We start from the raw sequence: 20,631 nt of genomic DNA, 5'->3' as shown, positions 1-20,631 counted from the left end.
AAATCAACAGGGCAAACGTGATCATAGAAATTACGGTAAAAGTGTGCTGAATTTGGGTCTTTTTATTTGTAAAATTATTTTTACATTACACCATGCTTTGAAGGGAAAAAAGAAAACAACGTGGGCAGTACCTTGAAATGGAGAAGATCTTTGAGTGGTTTGAAGCCCAGACAAAATGGATATGGAGTGTCTTAGTTAAGTGTTTTTTTGCAAGCTCTCAAGCCAACAAATATGAACGCTTCACTGCTATACAGGGAGGTTAAAATGTGTTGTATTTATTTTATTATGTGGCCATTGCAAAGTGGTTTCAGGAGTCGGGTTTTATTCAAGTATATACGGTAATTTTTAACTAGAATTTCAGAATAACACGCTATTTTTTGTGCCATTAACATACTGGTCAACTTACAGGGTTTTCACTATATTGTATACAAATTTTGATCATTTCAAATTATGTTGTCTGTACGAACATTTTTTTATGGGAAAAAAAAACTGCCTCTGTCTTCGTCACTGTAAAGGAGGCAGTGAGAGTTTTCAACCATGAGAGGAAAGTACATTCTGAGTATAGGAAGATAATGGGAACTGATACTCTGACATTTTTGTTGCAATTTAAACTAAATTATGACTGTTTCTGTCACAGAATAATATTGTATAGCAGTTGAAGTCTGCAAAATCCTGCACTGCTACATATAACAAGTAACACTAAATTTACTGCAAGTGGGAAAAATACAAAGAAAGATGCTGAAAGCATTGTTTGTGTTTTTTATTTAGTAAATAAAACAAAGTTGTTTACACTATCAGTCTGTTAGTGTGTGTTTGAATGGTTGAGTGTTAAGCACCTTGTAAAGCGCTTTGGGAGGTCTTCATTGACTTGAAAAGCGCTATATAAATGCACAACATTTACCTTTAGAAATTTTCTTTGTTTTTATTCAACATTGTCTTTCATTCTGTGTGTAAATAAGTGCTGTGTTGTGTTTTTTTAAGTTTATATCACTTAATAAGGTGAATTGCAGTCATTAATAAGGGAAGCAATTGGCTGAGGTTAACATGTATGCAGTAACCTGGAGGGCTAACTGAATTTCGTTTTAAATCAAGCAACTGGAATCTACAATTAATTCGTTAACGCGCCCAACACTCGTTGTTATACCACTCGAAACATTTGCTGTCATGTAGGGAATTCAAATGTCTGTGCAATGGCTAATTAAAGCAGTTAAAAAAAAGATTCTTTGATGAAAACTGTTTCCAGGCAACCTGGCCTCAAAGGATGACTACGGGATAAAATTAGATTTTGTTTTGGCACAGAAGGGAGTGGTTGGAGCTGAAAATATGCACACACTCAAAATAAATATAAACAAAAAGAGTCATCCCACCTCGTCTGAGCCCGATCCAAAAATGAGCAGGTCAAAGGGGATGGCGGCCACCATATCTATGAGGAACCAGCCTTTAAAGTAGTGCACGGCGATCTTGCCCGGGTGGCTGACCACTTCTTCGTTGGAGTTGACGTAAGTGGTACGAAAGTTGATGAGGATGTCCACGATGAACATGATGTCCACCATCAAGTCCACCACGTTGAGCGGCGAGCAGGAGTAGCCGCACTCTTGCCTGCGTTGCTCCTCCAAGTCGTTGAGGAGGAAGGCGGCCGAGTACGGCGTGAAAATGGCCGTGTAGATTACTAGCAGCAGGATGAGCCAGTCCCAAACTGCTTTGAAGGGGCTATAGTGGAGAATGGTGAATTTGTCCAAGCGCTGGGTTTGGAGTTTGTATTCGGGCAACACGTCAGCCCCCAGCGAGAGAACCTGGGGACAGAAATCTCCATTTCTGTTGATTTTTTTCTTTTATTTGAATGCTACCTGAACCAATGCTGTCTGATTCTAATGTTGCTTTCCTTTTGTACTTGATCTATATTTAATGTTGAGTGCAAGATGGGCTAGATCATTCAAAGTAAAATAATAGTAATAATAATAATAAAATTAATAATAATTCATGAATCTGGCAGGAAAAAATCCATCCCTAATCTATTATCTGCACCACTTATCCCCAGTAGAGTTGCAGGGGTGCTGGAGACCATCCCAGCTATCTTCGGACAATGGGCAGGGGACATCCTGAACTGGTTGCCAGCCAGTCACGGGGCACACAGAGACAGCTCACTCACAGTCATTCACACCTTGGGACAATTTGGACTGGCCAATTAACCTGACATGCATGTTTTTCAAATGTGGGAGAAAATCAGAGTGCCCAGAAGAAACCCACACAAGCACGGAGAGAACATGCAAACTCCGCACAGGAAGGCTGGTAGCTGAATTTGAACCCATGACCTCAGAATTGTGTCATGCACGCACTAACCACTGCGAGGCCGTGTTGCCCCCGCAGTCAAACACATATAGGAAATAATTTAAGTTAAGTTAGGATATGTACAGTGCATCCGGAAAGTATTCACAGCGCTTCACTTTTTCCACATTTTGTTATGTTACAGCCTCATTCCAAATTGTATTAATTTAATCTCTTATCTCAAAATTCTACACAAAATACTCCATTATGACAATGTGAAAACGTTTTTTTTTTTTACTTTTTTTGAATTTATTAAAAATAGAAAACTAAGAAATCACATTTACATAAGTATTCACAGCCTTTGCTTAATACTTTGTTGATCCACCTTTGGCAGCCAATACAGCCTCAAGTCTTTTTGAATATGATCCCACAAATTTAGCACACCTATCTTTAGGCAGTTTTGCCCATCCTTCTTGCAATAAGTCTCAAGCTCAATCAGGTTGGATGGGAGACGTTTGTGCACAGCCATTTTCAGATCTCTCCAGAGATGTTCGTTCTGTTTTAAGTCTGGACTTTCCGGATGCACTGTATGTAGAATCAAACAGCAGGACCTTGGTGGGTTAAGTGGATCTGATGGTTCTCTGTGGTGAGCACTGTTGAACTAACCTATGTAAAACATTCAGAGCCTTTAAGTATAAAGTGGATGCTTGGCATCCTTTTTTGTTAATCTGAGGTAACCGCAATCGGCACTAAGAAATCCTAAAACTTTTTAATTCTAAACACAAGATAAAAAGGCTACAATACATTCGTCTGAAAGACATGACTTCCGTGAACAATTATTGGGCTGCACACTTACCTGCGTGACCTTATCTGTAACATTGTGCGTTCGGTCTTTGACTTTGGAAGCGATAACGGTTTTCTCAGACAACGGAGGCGAAGGGCATTTCTTCTCGACGTTGCTGTCCGAGAAGTTCAATGTGATGAGCGGAATCCTGTTGATTGCGCTGTACTTGTTCAGGTTGGAGTCAGAGGTGGAGCAGAAAAGACTGGACTTGATCTGGATCAGAGGCCCTGAGGAGATAAAAGCAAGTGTGGAAAAGAGAAGACAGTCTGACGCTGACGACTGACCTCCCCAAAATGAAGCACTTGGCCTTGGAAAAACTCTGGTTGACACAGAAGCAGGCCAGCCTCAGGCCATTCAAATCAGATCAGATAAAAATTTCATTGTACAGCACTTTTTGGAGACTACAGTGCATCCGGAAAGTATTCACAGCGCTTCACTTTTTCCACATTTTGTTATGTTACAGCCTCATTCCAAATTGTATTAATTTAATCTCTTATCTCAAAATTCTACACAAAATACTCCATTATGACAATGTGAAAAAGTTTTCTTTTTACTTTTTTTGAATTTATTAAAAATAGAAAACTAAGAAATCACATTTACATAAGTATTTACAGCCTTTGCTTAATACTTTGTTGATCCACCATTGGCAGCAAATACAGCCTCAAGTCTTTTTGAATATGATCCCACAAGCTTAGGACACCTATCTTTAGGCAGTTTTGCCCATTCTTCTTTGCAATAAGTCTCAAGCTCAATCAGGTTGGATGGGAGACGTTTGTGCACAGCCATTTTCAGATCTCTCCAGAGATGTTCGATCGGATTCAAGTCTGGACTCTGGCTGGGCCACTCCAGGACATTCACGGAGTGGTTCTGAAGCCAATCTTTTGAGATCTTGGCTGTGTGCTTTGGGTCGGTGTCCTGCTGAAAAATGAACCTTTGCCCCAGCCTGCGGTCAAGAGCGCTCTGGAGCAGGTTTTCATCCAGGATATCTCTATATATTGCTGCATTCATTTTTCCTTCTACCCTGACTAGTCTGCCAGTTCCTGCTGCTGAAAAACATCCCCACAGCATGATGCTGCCACCACCATGCTTCACTGTAGGAATGGTATTGGCCTGGTGATTAGCGGTGCCTGGTTTCCTCCAAACATGGCGCCTGGCATTCACACCAAAGAGTTCAATCTTTGTCTCATCAGACCAGAGAATTTTGTTTCTCATGGTCTGAGAGTCATTCAGGTGCTTTTTGGCAAATTCCAGACTGGCTTCCATGTTCCTTTTACTAAGGAGTGGCTTTCGTCTGGCCACTCTACCATACAGGCCTGATTGGTGGATGCTGCAGGGATGGTTGTCTTTCTGGAAGGCTCTCCTCTCTCCACAGAGGAACGCTGGAGCTCTGACAGAGTGACCATCGGGTTCTTGGTCACCTCCCTGACTAAGGCCCTTCTTCCCCGATCGCTCAGTTTAGAAGGCCGGCCAGGTCTGGGAAGAGTCCTGGTGGTTCCAAATGTCTTCCATTTACGAATAATGGAGGCCACTGTGCTCATTGGGACCTTCAAAGCAGCAGACATTTTTCTGTATCCTTCCCCAGATTTGTGCCTCAAGACAATCCTGTCTCGCAGGTCTACAAACAGTTCTTTTGACTTCATGCTTGGTGTTTGTGCTCTGACATGCACACTCAACTGTGGGACCTTATATAGACAGGTGTGTGCCTTTGCAAATCATGTCCAATAAACTGAATTTACTGCAGGTGGACTCCAATTAAGCTGTAGAAAGATCTCAAGGACGATCAGTGGAAAAAAGATGCACCTGAGCTCAATTTTGAGCTTCATGGCAAAGGCTGTGAATACTTATGTAAATGTGATTTCTTAGTTTTCTATTTTTAATAAATTCAAAAAAAGTTAAAAAAAAAAAAAAAAAAACTTTTTCACATTGTCATAATGGAGTATTTTGTGTAGAATTTTGAGATAAGAGATTAAATTAATACGATTTGGAATGAGGCTGTAAGATAACAAAATGTGGAAAAAGTGAAGCGCTGTGAATACTTTCTGATTTCACTGTATAAACATTCAATGTACAGTAACAGAATTTACAACACCTGCAACCTTGCTATATTATTTGGGGGAATCCAGAGTGCAGGGAATTACGATCATTTGTACAAGAAGGGATAAAAGTATGCATCAGCACCTTTGTGTTTGCCTTAGAAAGAAATGGGTGTCTTTATTCTTCAAATGAAAAAAAACATTCCTAGTTTTATTTTTGAAATATGGTATAAAACTAACCTCAGAGTAAAAAAATAAAAAAAATAGCTCTGCAGTCTCGGTCAAAGTTTCTCCATCTTAGAGCTGTAGGAAGTTCTCTGCCATCAAAGACTGAATATTTAGAATGCAATTCAAAGGGGTATCAATACCAGAAAAAAAAACATCAGACTTGAAGCTCCAATATGGAATTTTTGAACATTACATGGCCCTGTGTTGACACGCGAGAGGGGCAGTGATACATGGCAGAGCGTGCAGCAGGATGCCGGACAAACATGGTGCCAACTTAAATGGCGATCCCATAAAGCAATATAACTAGCCTGCAGCTATTGCAAAGTCTTCTAATTGTACATTGAATATTTTTATACAGCACTTTGAAATTCATTTAAGTCTTTGAAAAGTGCTTGTTAAGTCTAGATTTCTAGAAATCTCCTTTGCTTTTGTCCAATAGTAGAAACACAACAAACTTATCAGTGCTATATGAATTTGATATGAATGGGACTTGTATCTTAAGGACACTGCAATGTACAGATATGTTTGGCTACATAAATTGAGGCCATTGAGCAACAAAACAGACAGTTGAGGATGACATCTGTATGCACAGCTTGGAGGATACATGCACGGGAAAGTAAACTGCAAAAGGCATACCACCAGCCATCCAGGTGCGAGTTGCTAGAGGGAAAGGGGAAAAGGGCATTACACAAAGAAGCGTCGACCGGGCAACATCATCTCATTACCTTTTAGTGTTATGTTACTATTGTTTTAAAAATATTTAACATTTGCACTCGACTTTTAGTTTATATGTTTCGCCAAAGGTCTTCACATGATTATGGAAATTTTGGAACTTGTGTTATAATGGTTTACTATTCACATTGACTTTAGTTTGTATAAATTTTGAAGACACACATGTTTAATTGTACCCCATTGAATTGTCTTACCAGTTCTAAGGTATGTATGTGGTGTAAAGACATAAAACAGCAGTAAACATCAGTGCTAAATGCCTCTGTTAGTGAGCAAGCCCGGCAAACGATCCTAAAAAAAGTATTTTTCAGCAGCAGTTCATGCAGTATGCATGCTTTCATTGTGCACTGGACGTGCATTTACCAGACAGTGTCTAGAATTTGATGCATTAAAAAAGGGGGAAATCTTCCATTTGTTACCTTTGATATTACGGCCATTGTCTGAGGCAGCAGCAATTAATATCGGGGAAAGGTGCGAGGGACAGAGAGAGGAGAAAAAGTAAAACAAAAAAACAGACAAGAAGACTTCACAGGTCAGTCCAAGTGTCAAGATTTTGAGATCCCACTCCGCACTCGCCATAACAAACTATAGGCTATGTCACAGGTTTGCTAGAATTCAAGGACCAAAAGAGGTCAGAACCCTAGGGCAATGTAAATGCCTTCTCTTCTTTTCAAACGGCCCCTTTCAATCAATGAAATTTTATAACTGTTGACTGACAAAATTGACCTCAAACGCAACTTACAGACCAGTGGACAAAAAAGCAGTTAAACCTTAAATGGAATCTAAAAAAAAACGAGGATGCCAAGACAGACTTATGAGAGAATAATAAAAAAAGCCAGACATCCAGACAAAAAAAACTGATCAAAACATCACTCAATGACTTAAATAAATGGTAGGATTAGGTAGAAAAGTTTTAGGAAATCGACGGCCTAGCACATAAAAAAAAAACAGCGATATAGAGACAAGGATAAGCATCCGGGTTCTTTTTTATGGGCGTTGTTCAATCCAGATCAATGAGGACTACAGACTTCAAGCTTCAAATTACGTGGGCAGGAGGTTTGGAGTCTACGCACCGGTGGTGTAAAAAACAGAGCAAAGATTGGCAGCCGGGCACTTTTCCTTGGGCCTTGTTCCATCCAGGACAACAAAGAAACTCAAGTTTGATTTACGCATGCCGGAGAGCAGGACCATATACTTATACTTTCTCATCTGTTTCACAGCCCCCCAGAGATAGTTGCATCACATTTTTATGATCAACTGTCCAGAATTGCAGATTTATAGCAGTAAGCAATATTTTTCATATATTGACAAGCAATTTTAAGCAATATCTTGGAACAGTCAACGCCTGCATTTAAACCGTTGTCGAACATTGCAAAAAAACGGAAAATGCCAAACAGAATGAGATTACTCGAATTTGTCAGCACCCAAAAGTCCCACAGTAAAATAAACACATAGAACTGAAATTATTTATGTATTTAACTATAAACGGGGAAAAGTATAACTAATAAATGAGTAAACATTTGATAATTATACATAATCTTGGACAAATTGAAAGGTCTACCTTCGCTGGCGTGACGATCCCTGAAGGTAGTCCTGGACTTGGACTTTGAAATTTCCACATTGTAGAGGGAAGAGGCTCTACGAATACTGCAAACACTCTCTTTCGATGCAGTCGGAGTAAGGCCAGGGATGGTCGCAATAGTCATGTCTTCCTGGCTCTTATCCTGAGTCAGAACAATAACCTCGTCCGGGTTTAACCTGCCCCATGGACTTTTGGGCGACGAGTGATCCAAAGGGCCCGAAACGGGTGTGGAGCAAAAGCTGGGGGCGGCCAGACCTCGGCTGTCGTTGGGGTTGGACCGGCTCCGGCTCTTCCGTACGTTTGCCGGTTGGTTGTTGCACATTGCTGTGGAGTCCTGGCTGCGGCATGGAGATTCCACCAGGACGTTGTTAGGGTCATCCTGTGGAAGTGACTGCCTGCTGATGCCGAGGAGCGGTAAAACGGGCAAACGGAAACGGAAGAATCTCTTTGGCCCTGACAGAGAAGCACACATGGTAATACATTAAAGAATTCTTATAAATTCTAGCCTAAAACCATCCCGCAAGTGGGCCAACCTGTAGTCGAGACCACAATCAGGCTTATTTTTACTCATAAATCCTACCTATGTTCGTGTTTTTTTATCCGCAGTTACCTAGGTGTCAAATTGATTTTGTAACAGAATAGCTTTTGACTATTACAACAAAAGGGGACCAGCTTTACCCCTTTAGCCTCCATTATAGATATTTGTTAGCAATTAAGTCAGACAGTCAGAAATAGCCTGCTGTTTTGTTTGCATTGGTCACTTTAATCAATACTTCCATTAATCCATGCCTACCATGTCCCAATACGGGTGTGCGATTCCGGCTGCAAGTACGTCTAAAGACATTACGGAAAAATATGTGGACATTCTAATATTGTGGAGGAAAAGGGTCAACTCTACACAAACTTACTGGAATGAGTGTTAGGTTATATGACTGAGCTGATGGTCTTGCAGACCAATAAACCTCTGGACACTCAAATTGTCCCAAATTGGTTTTGTTAATCCTGTTTGTGTTCCTCGTTTAGAAGTCTTTATACATTAGACGCCGGGGATGCGACCCCGCATTACGACAATTATACTTCACGGCATGGAATTACATGTTTGTGGTTGATTTTCACCACCATACGACATCAACACCAACTTCACATGTCCAAAAAAACATATACATTTCGTGTTCATGTGTATGTAATTTCATCTCTAAGATGCCTGTCTGCATTTGGTCGTGTCATATAAAATGATAGTCTGATATTGGTCTGCGTTATGGCATACTGAAAATGTTGATCTGCTATTGGTTGAACTCTGTCCCACAATGCCTTTCTCTCTCGTCATTCAGGTCAGAATCTCGTGTGCTTGTAAAGATTTTGTGAATTAGCAATCCGATAGAGTATTTCTTTTACTGTTTTTTATCTGCTATGGGTCCCAAAGCTTGCAGTAATGCTAGAGGGAGAAGCAGAATCATGTGAATTACAGAAACATGCTTGCAATCATTAGAAAGTATGAAGTAGGCTCGCCAAGTTGCACGGTTGTACAAATTGACGATCAGGAATATTGTCAAAAATAAGGAGGCGATTAAAGCAAGGCCATTTTCTAAGGGCGTGACAATTTTTGCAAGTTAAAGTTTTAAATCTGATGCATTTTTATATCACTGTCACTGTCTCCTCTGCATTCACCTGCTACTCCACTCTACAAGCTTGTCATGTCAAACCAAAGGTAATTTTTTATGTACATTAATTTGATCATATGCATACATTCAACACAAGTAATAGTTAATATGTATTATTTATTATTTTCATAATTTCATTTAGGATACCAGGGGTTTGGAACCAAAAAATAATTACCATAGGTTTCTATCCTCCGCTATACGGCATTTTCACTTTGTGATCCCCGCCTCAGGATAAATTCGTGTTGTGCCCTGAGGGTCTACTGTATAAGCGTTGCATAATCAAAGGGTTTATCAATGAGTACTAAATAAACACAAGGCTCTAATTGGTCGACTGCGTGCTGTGTCTCTGTCTTTTTTCTGGACAACATTCTGAGCCAATACTATTAAAAACTATGTGGCAACTGTCATTCTTTGACTTTAACTATACTGAAAAAATGTCCAGTATCCTTACAAAGAGATACTAGAGCAAGTATCAAATTGAGGAGATGATTTCATTCCTAATGACGTAAAATCACAAAGGAGATTTCCATGTCTGTACTCCGTGGGTAGGTAGGTAGGTAGGTATGTCATGATTCGGGGCACCTGCGGCTGCCTCGTTAGCGCCAACAGCCCTGGTCGCTGATTGGCTCTCTGACTCTTTTTAAACCCCCGTCTTCCAAGAGGAAGCTGTCACACCGTCTGCGAACCTATGCTCTCAGCTAGGCAAGCTTTGTACTATCCGATATTAACCTGCCCTGTTTTTTCCTGCCTGATACCTGTTGTCGACCTGTTTCTGGACCCGTTTCTACATTTGCTCCTCCGTCCCGGCCATCGACCTGTTTTGCCCTGTTTCCTGCCTGATACCTGTTGCTGACCTCTTTTCTGGACTCGTTACTGCCTTTGCTCCTCCGTCCCGGCCATCGACTACCCTCGCTCGACACGGAAGTGCCAGTTCCGCGTTCCTGCCATCAGCTACCCGTGACCGACGATCATCGGATCGTGAAGGCAAGCACTGCTCTTTCTCAATAAAAACTGAGTAAAACGAACGCTATTGAATCCTTTCCCCGTTTCTGGCTTGTGACAAGGTAAGTAGGTAGGTAGGTAGGTAGGTAGGTAGGTAGGTAGGTAGGTAGGTAGGTAGGTAGGTAGGTAGGTAGGTAGGTAGGTAGGTAGGTAGGTAGGTAGGTAGGTAGGTAGGTAGGTAGGTAGGTAGGTAGGTATGTAAGTAGGTGGGTTTTTATTCATTTTGACTTACGCTGGCCGTCTTTGTAAAGGGAAGTGCGGTTTAGCTTCTCGGTTGAGTCACTTCTTCCTTCATCCAGGATGTAATCAAAGTTGAGAATAAACATCATGACTACGCCCTCTTCATTTTTCACTGGGATGATGTGAGTAGCGCACAGGAACTTGGAACCTTGAAAAGGACGTCAGAATTCTCATTGAAAACATGTTTTTAAATGAGGTAAACCTTGAAGAACCCCTGTGTTGCCACAACATGAACAGTGTCTTTAAATACATGATCAATTCTTCCAAAGTTATAGTTAAAATTATGCTATCATTTATATATGTAAATCATTCAATGCCTTTATTCAAGGCAGAATACTAAATACTTATAAACCTACTTCTGAGAACTGGTAAAAAAAAAACATTAATAACGTAATAATAACACAAGTTGTTTTTATAGAAATGCATATAAACTGGTAAAAGTTTGAGCTAATCAGTAACAAAAAAGCAGTTCTGATTATTGGGTTGATTGATTGATTGACCGACCAACCGACCGACCGTGTTATTTTTTGTTTTGTTTTTGTTTTTTTTGTAAAAATATAACAAAGGTTAAAGGTTTAGGGAATCAGTCTCTAAAAGCAGGATTTTATAAGTTATCGATATTGGTAGGAAAACACGGTTATCGTGCACCCTTGATTTTAGAGATAATTTTTTGTTAATAAAATATAGAAAAATATAATTGAATACGTTTTCAGGCAAAGTGTTAAGTTCCTCTCAAAAAGAGCTTCTCTTTAAATTGAGGCAGAGCGAGCTATAAATAACTTCCTGTAGACAGTTGGAACAATGCTGCAGAGGTATCTTTGTTCTAACTGAATATGCTTTGCAGGGCTCCTGTCAGCATGAATGATTTCTGCATCGATGATTGGTATTAGGTATGATGAGCTTAAAAGACTGTGTCGAGTCGGAAAAGAGACAAAGAACGGTCACAAATGGAGAATCTGCTACTTGGATTAATTTGTTCCAATTTTCTGAGTTGTGTCTACAAATTATTTTCTTAGATAGTTTCGTACAAAAATATCACCCAATTATTTTTGAGGTCTTCTAAACAAGTTCTTTTGCACACAAAATCAGTTGTCTTGAACAAAACGACCCAGTTTATATGTTTATTTGTGACCCATCTTTAGTTGTGCTTTTTTTAAAGACAAAAAAAAAATTTGGGAGCCTTATTTTTTATAACCCTTTTTTCTTGTATATGAAAAAAACTGAACTATTTTTTAAACAATTTAATTTGTAGTTGGTTCTACACAAAACATCTAATTCAGTTGGGTTATTTCCTCACAACTCCAAAATAAGCAATGACTAAATTACAGAATAAAAAAGTCAGTCCATTCCTGCCCCGAATCCGTACATTGTACTTTGAAGTAGAGCAGGGGTTCTTCCTTCTAATTTATTTGGGTAAGACCCACTTTTATAGAGGTCACACAGAACGCCATGATTGAATGTTATTGCGTGGTGTCAAGTGAATAATTATCGGGCCTATTTTTTTACCAAGCCGATTACTGTGTTGCATGCTGTAATCCCCTGCTACTTCACACTTTGTACTTTGCAGCCTCAATGCATCGCAGGTTGAAAAAAATTCCTCCTTCCATTATCCCAGATTTCTTATTCCTGCAAGTGGGGACTGGCAGAGACAGTGGCGGTTCTACACTAAGTTACTCTCTGGGCAAAATCCCCCTCCAAACAACATGACCTTAGATGCCAAATGTTTGTCATCAAACTATAGCCCGTTATTTCAAGGTGAACAATTACTTCCTTACTGTCTGCTTCAAATTCTAAGCTTGGACCACTATTAGTTATGACTGGCTAGGCTAGCTTTGTCATCAAACCACATTGTAGCAAGCAGCAGATGTTTGTTGTTTAAACTACCTAAATATATGAACATTTCGGTAAATAATACAGGGCCTAACGTTACCTTAAATGATAGGAATAAATAACAACTGAAATTATAACAGTTTTGTAGGAAAGCACAATCTAAAGATCAAGTGAGATCGCATGTTTGCTGGGTGAAAATTGAATTAGTATCGTATGACTGGGAGGTTCGGGTTCGCGCCCCGGCCGAGTCATTCCTAAGACTTAAAAAGTGGTCGGCGGCGCCCTCTCTTGGCTGCGGCTGCATCGGGTCAGATGCAATCGACATTTCGTTCTGTGTACATTGTTACACAGAATGACAATACAAGGAAATTATTATTATTATTATTATTATTATTATCTATCTATCTATCTATCTATCTATCTATCTATCTATCTATCTATCTATCTATCTATCTATCTATCTATCTATCTATCTATCTATCTATCTATCTATCTATCTATCTATCTATCTATCTATCTATCTATCTATCTATCTATCTATCTATCTATCTATCTATCTATCTATCTATCTGTCTGTCTGTCTGTCTGTCTGTCTGTCTGTCTGTCTGTCTGTCTGTCTGTCTGTCTGTCTGTCTTGGTCATATCCCTCAAGAGAGGTGACCGACAGCAAGACAAACATACAATAACAAAGAAAATAAAAGGGAAAAATAGCAAAAAACACACACAACAATTTTTGGACAATGGCCAACCCAATTGCCCAAACACCCGAACAAGTTAGGCACCTCGGCACCTAAGTTGGTCATGCTTTCGTCCCTCCAGATGAAACGGGACACAAGAAAAGCAGCCATGTCACTCAGGTCAGGGTGACACAACACACTCTTTTGTTCAACAGCAGGGCCCGACAGCTTTCACTGGTTTACGCCTGCCGCATCATACAGGTGCCCTGCCCATCCCTTAGAACGCGCCCAAACATCCCACTATGCTTTTACAACACCTCTCCACTCATTCCTATCACCAACAATAGCTCTAGCTTTCACTAGATTTAGACCTCTTTCCTGCAGTGCACTCATAACACCATCCATCCACGTCAATCGCGGCCTTCCTCTTGGTCTCCTTCCATTGACTTCTCTGTAGATCCTCTTCAACATTCGCTCCTCATCCATCCTCTCTATGTGTCCAAACCAACCGAGTACTCTCTTATCAACACGCTTGCTCAGTTCCACGACTACTCCACTTCGGTCTCTCACAAATTAATTTCTCAGTCTATCCAATCTTGTGACTCCTAACATACTCCTCAAACACTTCATCTCAAAAACATTTAATTTCCTTCTTAAATCTGCGTTTAGGCTCCAAGTCTCTGCACCATACAACACAGTCGGCACAATCACACCCTTATACCGTCCCCCTCTTCCATACTCATACTCTTGTTGCTAATCACTCTCCTCAGAGCACCCAAAACCTTGCTTCCTTGATTCACTCGTGCAATACCTCGCACTCCATTCCACCGACTGCAGCCACATCACAACCTAAGTACCTAAAGCTTTCAACTTCTTCCAGCACCTGTCCATGCAACCTTATTTCTAACGCCATGCCCACTCCATCACGTGAACACTTCATCACCTTACTCTTCCCAACATTCACACATAACTTACACCTATCACATACTCTTCCAAACTCCGTTACCAACCTTCTAAATGTTTCCTCAGAATCAGCCACAAGCGCTGTGTCATCGGCAAACAACAACTGACTTACCTGCCACACCGTTCCACTGTTATCCATCATCTCTACACCTCTGCCAAATACTCTTGGTATAATATCGAGCAAAATAGCAAGAAGGCCAACAAACGGAAAAGGCAAAATTAACATTAGCCCTTCATTCATGACATAGATACCGACCGTCCATAATCATATGAAGAAAATTAGTTGCGTCCCTATATTTTTTGCCCGTTTCTCCTCATCTTCTTTTCTAAATTGGGTACCAGATGGCTTGGGACGCTTTCTTTCCATCTCTGTTTATTTTACACTCGTCTCAAATGTAAACAGGTGCCCAACACCCAACTGTCACTCATGACAAACAGTAAAGGCTAATCCGATTCACCTAAGTGACCTCATTATTGATTATGTATTGCATATTTTATCAATTTGACACAATTCAGAGGAATGCACCGCAGGTGGCCATTAATATAAAAGTTTTTAATAATGTGCGTTATTTGGAAGACAGGAACCGCCAGCTAATACTTTTATGTATAGTTATACAGTGAATAAACTCCACGGCCTTTGATTTTGAGAGACACAGTCAGAGGTGAACTGTCCCTAACCCCACCCTTCCCCTACGCTTTTCCTCGTCTCATTGTCAGTCTCTCTGCACACCTTTTCAGCAAGCAGGGGTGTCAAAGCTGCAACAAAGCAGCACCCAATCTACATGACAAGTTATATGTTGTTGGAAAATATGAAACAATGTAAAAGTGCACATTTATAATAATAATAATAATTATTATTATTATTATTATTATTTATTACGTTTTCATGCCACTTCCATATGTCATGGTGAAAATGCCACCCAAAGCGGCTGCCCGCCTTGCCCATGCATAAAACCGCGAATGGGCAGAGCGCATTTTTGTCAGGCCTGGCGTTCTTGTTCATTTCTGTCTACCAAAAAGTTAACTGCATTTGTGCCGTCATGATCCATTATCCCAATCACATATTGCTGTGAGTAGGGACTGGCAAAGCACTCTTCTGTCGGGTCTGGCAGCTCTTTTTTGCTGTTCTGTCTACCAAAAAGTGAAACTTACTATGTGGATTTCGCATAACACGAGGGGTTCTGGTTTCCATAAACTGTGATAAAAAAGGGATAACAGAATGTATTTAAAAAAAAAAGTCATTCCAATCTTAGAGTGGAAACACACATAAGCCTTGTGTTCTGCACTTTGGCCGGCTTGCAAATGCACGCTGAGCTCCACAGTCTTAATTATTCATAGTGGAAATGAAATCAAATGAAAGTGAAACTAGACGCCACACTGAAGAGTCTTCGTATTTCCTCAATAATTTATAGCATGAAATGTTTGATAGCCACTGCGCTGTACTATAAATAAATCTGATGCTGGCTCTTTGAGATGTGGGAGGAAACCGGAGTACCTGGAGAAAACCCACACAAGGATCCTTGGGTGTAACATCAAACTCTCGCTGTCGAGAGGTGATTAAAAAGGTTTAGCAAATTATTTCTCCTTTATACGAGCTGACTTTAGGTAACTTATCAAATTTTTTTCGTACTGAAAAAATGGGCGATTAAGGAAATCACTGCTTAGATCAGCAGAACCGAAGCTCCCTGTCGCATAATTCAATTCCTAGTTTAATCATCAAGGTTCATTAATTATTTTTCGGGATGAATGACCAAATAACACGATGCAGCCATCGATTCGATTGAAAAAAATAACATATTTTGTCCATTAACGACATGCTGTAATACTCAATTAGCCAACGGTACATCTTAGAAAGATACTTAGCATTAATTAGGTGCAGTTGAATTGTTGTGGATATTATTGTATGCACAGTAAATATCCTGTCGATAGCTACGAAACGACTAACTGCCAAATACAATGTAATAAATCAAGCCTACTCGGAAAAAAAAAACAATAATTTGTCAGTTGACATCACACTACAATATCACATCAGCTAACACTATTTGAAAAAAAAATCAAGCATTTATGTTGCTCGTTAGAATATGTTTTGATTTTCTAAAGAAAAAAGAGCACAACTCAGTCGTGTCTCCTCTTTACCTGTTCATAATGTGTGCGAGGCATTGGAGAGCTCGGCCATAATCAAAAGCATGGCGCTGGATGTGAGGAGGCTGTTGTGATTGTGCTATATTAATAACTTTAGAGATTATATTGAGTTTTTTTACAGTTTTTGTCGCACTCCTGCGTAAATTCTATTTTAATTCATATTGACAGCTGCCAACCAAGTCCACAAACATATTGGCGCATTTATATAATATTTATAACTTTTTTTTTTTACATAATGCACCTTCTGCAATATCTATCTTAGAAAAATATCTTGTCTTTATATTTAATACTAAAAACAAAATAAGTATTGATCAAAAGCTTCAGTCTCTCCAACATTACTTTTTAGAGACATGATTATCAAGGCTGTATAATGTTATTGTAATTGTGGACAAAAAACACAAAAATAATTGGATTATGCACGTGTTGTATTTTGTTACCTCCAAAGACGATATGCAGTTAGAAAAACGTCATAGGTCATCGCTACCTGTACCCAGACTAAGGGTTTTACCAGTTCAATAGGAAAACATTTATTGGGCATCCCTATTAAAATGTAATGATAAAAAGCCAAATGGAGCTATGATAAGCCTAGGCTTTCTTTTCTCTGAAATGCATTAGATAATACATGGATTTTTTTTTAAATGTATGAGAATAAAATATACCACTAGTGATTGTTATAGTTGGACAATTTTTCACAAGAGTATTTCAAGGAACAAGACTGTCCTTCTGATTGTAAGCGCTGTCTGTCTTCTGCCCACTGGACCACTTGGTAGCTGCTGTATACAGTATCTAAGGAATGTCAAGCATGAGCTACATATAAGTCTTGTATCAGGAAGGATTAGTTCTTTGCCATATTATCGCTACGCACGTGCCGTCGCAACGCGACATGACCACAACACATGTATACAATGGGACATGTCTTTAAAGGTGATAACGGCATGGACTTGTAATGAAAGATGGACGACAAAATTATGATGATGTTTTGAGCAATCGTTTTCAGTGATACATTTAAAAACAAACGTTTAATGGTCTTTACAGCATAGACATGGCAAGCCCTGTTCAATGGCGGGACCAGGGGTCACGTGATGGTGATATCATTCTGTGTATTTTTGATGTGCTGGGACAGTGGCACACAGTATTACTGGGTGCGTTTTCACAAAATATTAAGGCTGGAATTGTCAGAGCTTCAGCTCTGGCGACATTTTAACCGGATCCATCACTGCTCTTTGCCTCATATAAAAGTTGCAATAACTATTTTAAACGCTGTCAACACACGTTAATTGATGATCGAGGGCAATCCCAATGCTGTCAATTTTGGAATGTGTTTTTGAAGCTTACCATTGTGCATACATCCTTGTCCATCAAAATGAACTTTAAAGTAATTAATTCATGACAAGTGTTAAGGAGTATGTCTTGGGATGGGGAGACCCAACGACAACACAATGGCAGATTACACATTATTAAAATCATAAAAATCACAAAGCGTGCTTTTGCAAGCGGGCCGAAGTACAAAAAACAAGACCTGCGTGTGCTTCAACACCGTGATTTTATTCTGCAAAATTGGAATTATATTGTTTTTAATATATACAGTACTGTAAGCCCTTGTTTGTCACAGTTAAAGGGGACCAGAATCCACTGCAATATATATCCTCAATGTAGGCCTCTAACTAACTAACTGCAAAAAAGAGCAGACAGGTCTGACCAAAATGCACTCTCCCAGCCCTTGCCATCACCAATAGGCAACCTGGGATAATGGATCACGTACACAACCGTGAATTTCAATTCAGAGGGGTCAGAACGTCACACCTCCTGACAAAAGTGCCTTATGATGGTCACCGCTTGCAGCAATAGGGAATTGGGAATAGAGGACTTCAGATGCACATACAGATTATGCTCAGCTCCCAAGGTATCATTGTATTTGTTCTGATTTTACTGACCGTCCTTGCGTTGGTACATGATCTCCACCTTTCGCTCCTCCGATCCCAGGAGGGCCTGCGCCACTTGCGTGACGGCGAAGCGGCTTGTGGACTGGCCGTGAAGGAAGTCGCACATGCACGACTTCTGCATCACGTCCGGCCTGGAGAAGCCCGTCATCTCGCAGAACCCATCGTTGCAGTAGATGATGGCACAATTTTGCACACAAGCGTTGGCAATTATAAATTTCTTATCTGTCAACACACAAAAACACACAAATATATGTACAGTACATATAGATTATCCATCCATTGTCTGCACCGCTTATCCTCAGTAGAGTTGCGGGGATGCTGGAGCCCATCTTAGCCATGTTCGGGCAGAAGGCAGGGGACACCATCCAGTCATAGGGCACACAGGCATAGACAATTCGCTCGTTCATTCACACCTAGGGACAATTTGGATTGGCAAATAAACCTGACATGCATGTTTTTGGAATGTGGGAGGACACCGGAGTGCCTGAAGGAAACCCACGCAAGCACGGGGAGAACATGCAAACTCTGCACAGGAAGTCTGGTAGGTAAGAAGAAACCCACTCTCAGTCTCCGTAGTTTGTAGTCTTCCTTGGACTCATTTTTGGTTAAACTACATATTACAGCAGCACCTAGTGGACTAATATAAAACACTGTACCTTCAAGAACAGCGCAATGTTTGTATCGGTGCTGTTTTCAAAGAAATCCCTTTGTCCCAACCTCATCCAGATCCTAGCCTCAGCGGCCCCCAACTCGATTGAGTTTGAGAAAGCTGATTTGTGGCATAGAGGCAGAGTATTACAGTGAAAGTATGTTTTGCATGTGTAATGCCGAACAATAATTTTACCACCTAATACCATGACTTTGTTATTATCAACAGATATTAGTTCTCATTTTAGCTGTAGTGAAACGAATGCAACAATGATCAGCGTAGCTCAATTGTTGCGTGCATGAGTGCAAGCTATGTGTGTGGTCGTCCTCCCAGCACCAGCATGGACATTTAACATTTTTTTCTGTAAAAAAAGCACAATGTTCTGATATAAATTATAAAGAAATACACAAAACAACATCCTAATATATTTGTATATGATTGTCAGTGCTACCAAGTGGATCAGTTTGAAATGTAATATGATGTGCACAAAAGTTCACACTCCTGAACAGTGTTGAATGATCCGAAATCGCTTGAAGTGTAATTAAAAAAAGGAACCATCCAGACACTCTGGGTGCGGAGCATCCCCAAAGCTCTGAAACTAAAATCGCCCCTGATAAGAACCAATTAGAAAGTAGAATTGGCTTTTTAAATTCATTCTCACAGTTGAGATCATTTGTACAATTGATGTTCTCATCATAAATGTCATCATTATAATAGTGATGAACACTCAAAAGTTCTTTTTGAAGAAAAAAACGTCAGAAAACGTCTAAAAACGTTAAAGATAAAAAGATTTTTTTTTTTTTTTTTAAACATGACGAATGCGATTTTGACGCACTTAGAATTGACCAGATATTAAAAGACGCCAGAATGAATACAAATAACACGAGTGCTTTGGTTTTTATTTTTTATTTTTGGGGGCATTTTTAGGGGCGTAGCAGGCAACATGCACGAGTCAAAAAAACATAAAAATAAATAGAAATATCACATAATGTACTTACTTTGTCCTTCGAATTTCCGAATGATGACTCCGAGAAAGGTGTTATGTGGAGCCACGTGACCTCTCCGGACCGGCATGATTTTCCTCCTCCTCCCCTGCAAAAAAAAAGACTTGCCTTTGTCAGCAGTTAGCCACGGTGGTCAGAAAAGCACTCCCGACCCCCCCATGACGCACGCGCTTGACGGGCTGTCGTGCGTGCACGCGGGATACCGAGCGTGAATAAAAGCGATCGCTTCTCATTTCTGATTTTCTCTATTGTGTTGCTGCTGCTGCAGCAAGGGGCATTTTTTTGTGCAAATGGGGGAGAGGCTCGATCAGGAGTGAAGTGGAGAGGGGGTGAGGGGTATCTCCTTTGTCGATGAAAAAAATTGTCTGACGGACTCAAAGTGGGCGTTTCTTCTGACACGCTTTTGATGATGCTCTTTTTATGACGATTGAAAATAATCAATCCTTGTCATTACATAAAAGATTTTCCATGCATATATTTTAGGTTACAATTCACATGCTTTCAATCCACTGATAATGACACCAAAGTTAACCAACATGTAACCACTTAACTCTTAACTGAGCAGACCCCTGTAATGTAGACAGAAAAAAAACATTTGGGAAAAGTGTTTACCAACTCTGCTTCCATTAGTGGTGAGCCGTACAAACATAAACAAAAAATGACTTGATATTATACAAAAAAGTTGACCAATTTTTTTGCTTATAACATTATTTTCTCTCTTTTAGCAACAAAAGAGTGAGTGCACGTTATACACGAGGCTTAACGGTAGTATATTACTGTATCTGAACCAGGATTGATCAGTCAAAAAATATCACTATCCACATTTTGCACAACATTGC

The 20,631-nt window shown here is 40.0% G+C and overlaps 1 protein-coding gene across 8 annotated transcripts in view; it reads right to left on the bottom strand.

The window, feature by feature from the left end:
• LOC148369613 (voltage-gated inwardly rectifying potassium channel KCNH7-like) overlaps positions 1 to 20,131 on the bottom strand; it is a 42,344-nt gene extending 22,213 nt beyond the window's left edge. For 3 of the 8 annotated variants that reach the window (XM_088331715.1, XM_088331713.1, XM_088331709.1), the window contains exons 1-9: positions 19,960 to 20,131; positions 19,787 to 19,880; positions 18,131 to 18,361; positions 10,577 to 10,732; positions 7,661 to 8,134; positions 6,519 to 6,539; positions 6,007 to 6,030; positions 3,122 to 3,336; positions 1,368 to 1,793 (exon numbers count right to left, since the gene is read on the bottom strand). In XM_088331715.1, the coding sequence (XP_088187841.1) occupies positions 1,368 to 1,793; positions 3,122 to 3,336; positions 6,007 to 6,030; positions 6,519 to 6,539; positions 7,661 to 8,134; positions 10,577 to 10,732; positions 18,131 to 18,361; positions 19,787 to 19,880; positions 19,960 to 20,025 (1,707 nt within the window). In that variant the 5' untranslated portion in view covers positions 20,026 to 20,131. Of the gene's footprint in view, positions 1 to 1,367; positions 1,794 to 3,121; positions 3,337 to 6,006; positions 6,031 to 6,518; positions 6,540 to 7,660; positions 8,135 to 10,576; positions 10,733 to 18,130; positions 18,362 to 19,786 lie in introns of all 8 variants that reach the window. The other 5 variants (XM_088331717.1, XM_088331712.1, XM_088331711.1 and 2 more) reach the window with 5 other exon arrangements.
• Between the last annotated feature and the right edge of the window lie 500 nt (positions 20,132 to 20,631).

The sequence above is a fragment of the Urocampus carinirostris genome, chromosome 3 (genome assembly GCF_059441175.1).
Source record: "Urocampus carinirostris isolate Australia breed hairy pipefish chromosome 3, RoL_Ucar_1.0, whole genome shotgun sequence".
Lineage (NCBI taxonomy): Eukaryota > Metazoa > Chordata > Actinopteri > Syngnathiformes > Syngnathidae > Urocampus > Urocampus carinirostris.
This window is presented reverse-complemented; position numbering and strand designations above follow the sequence as displayed.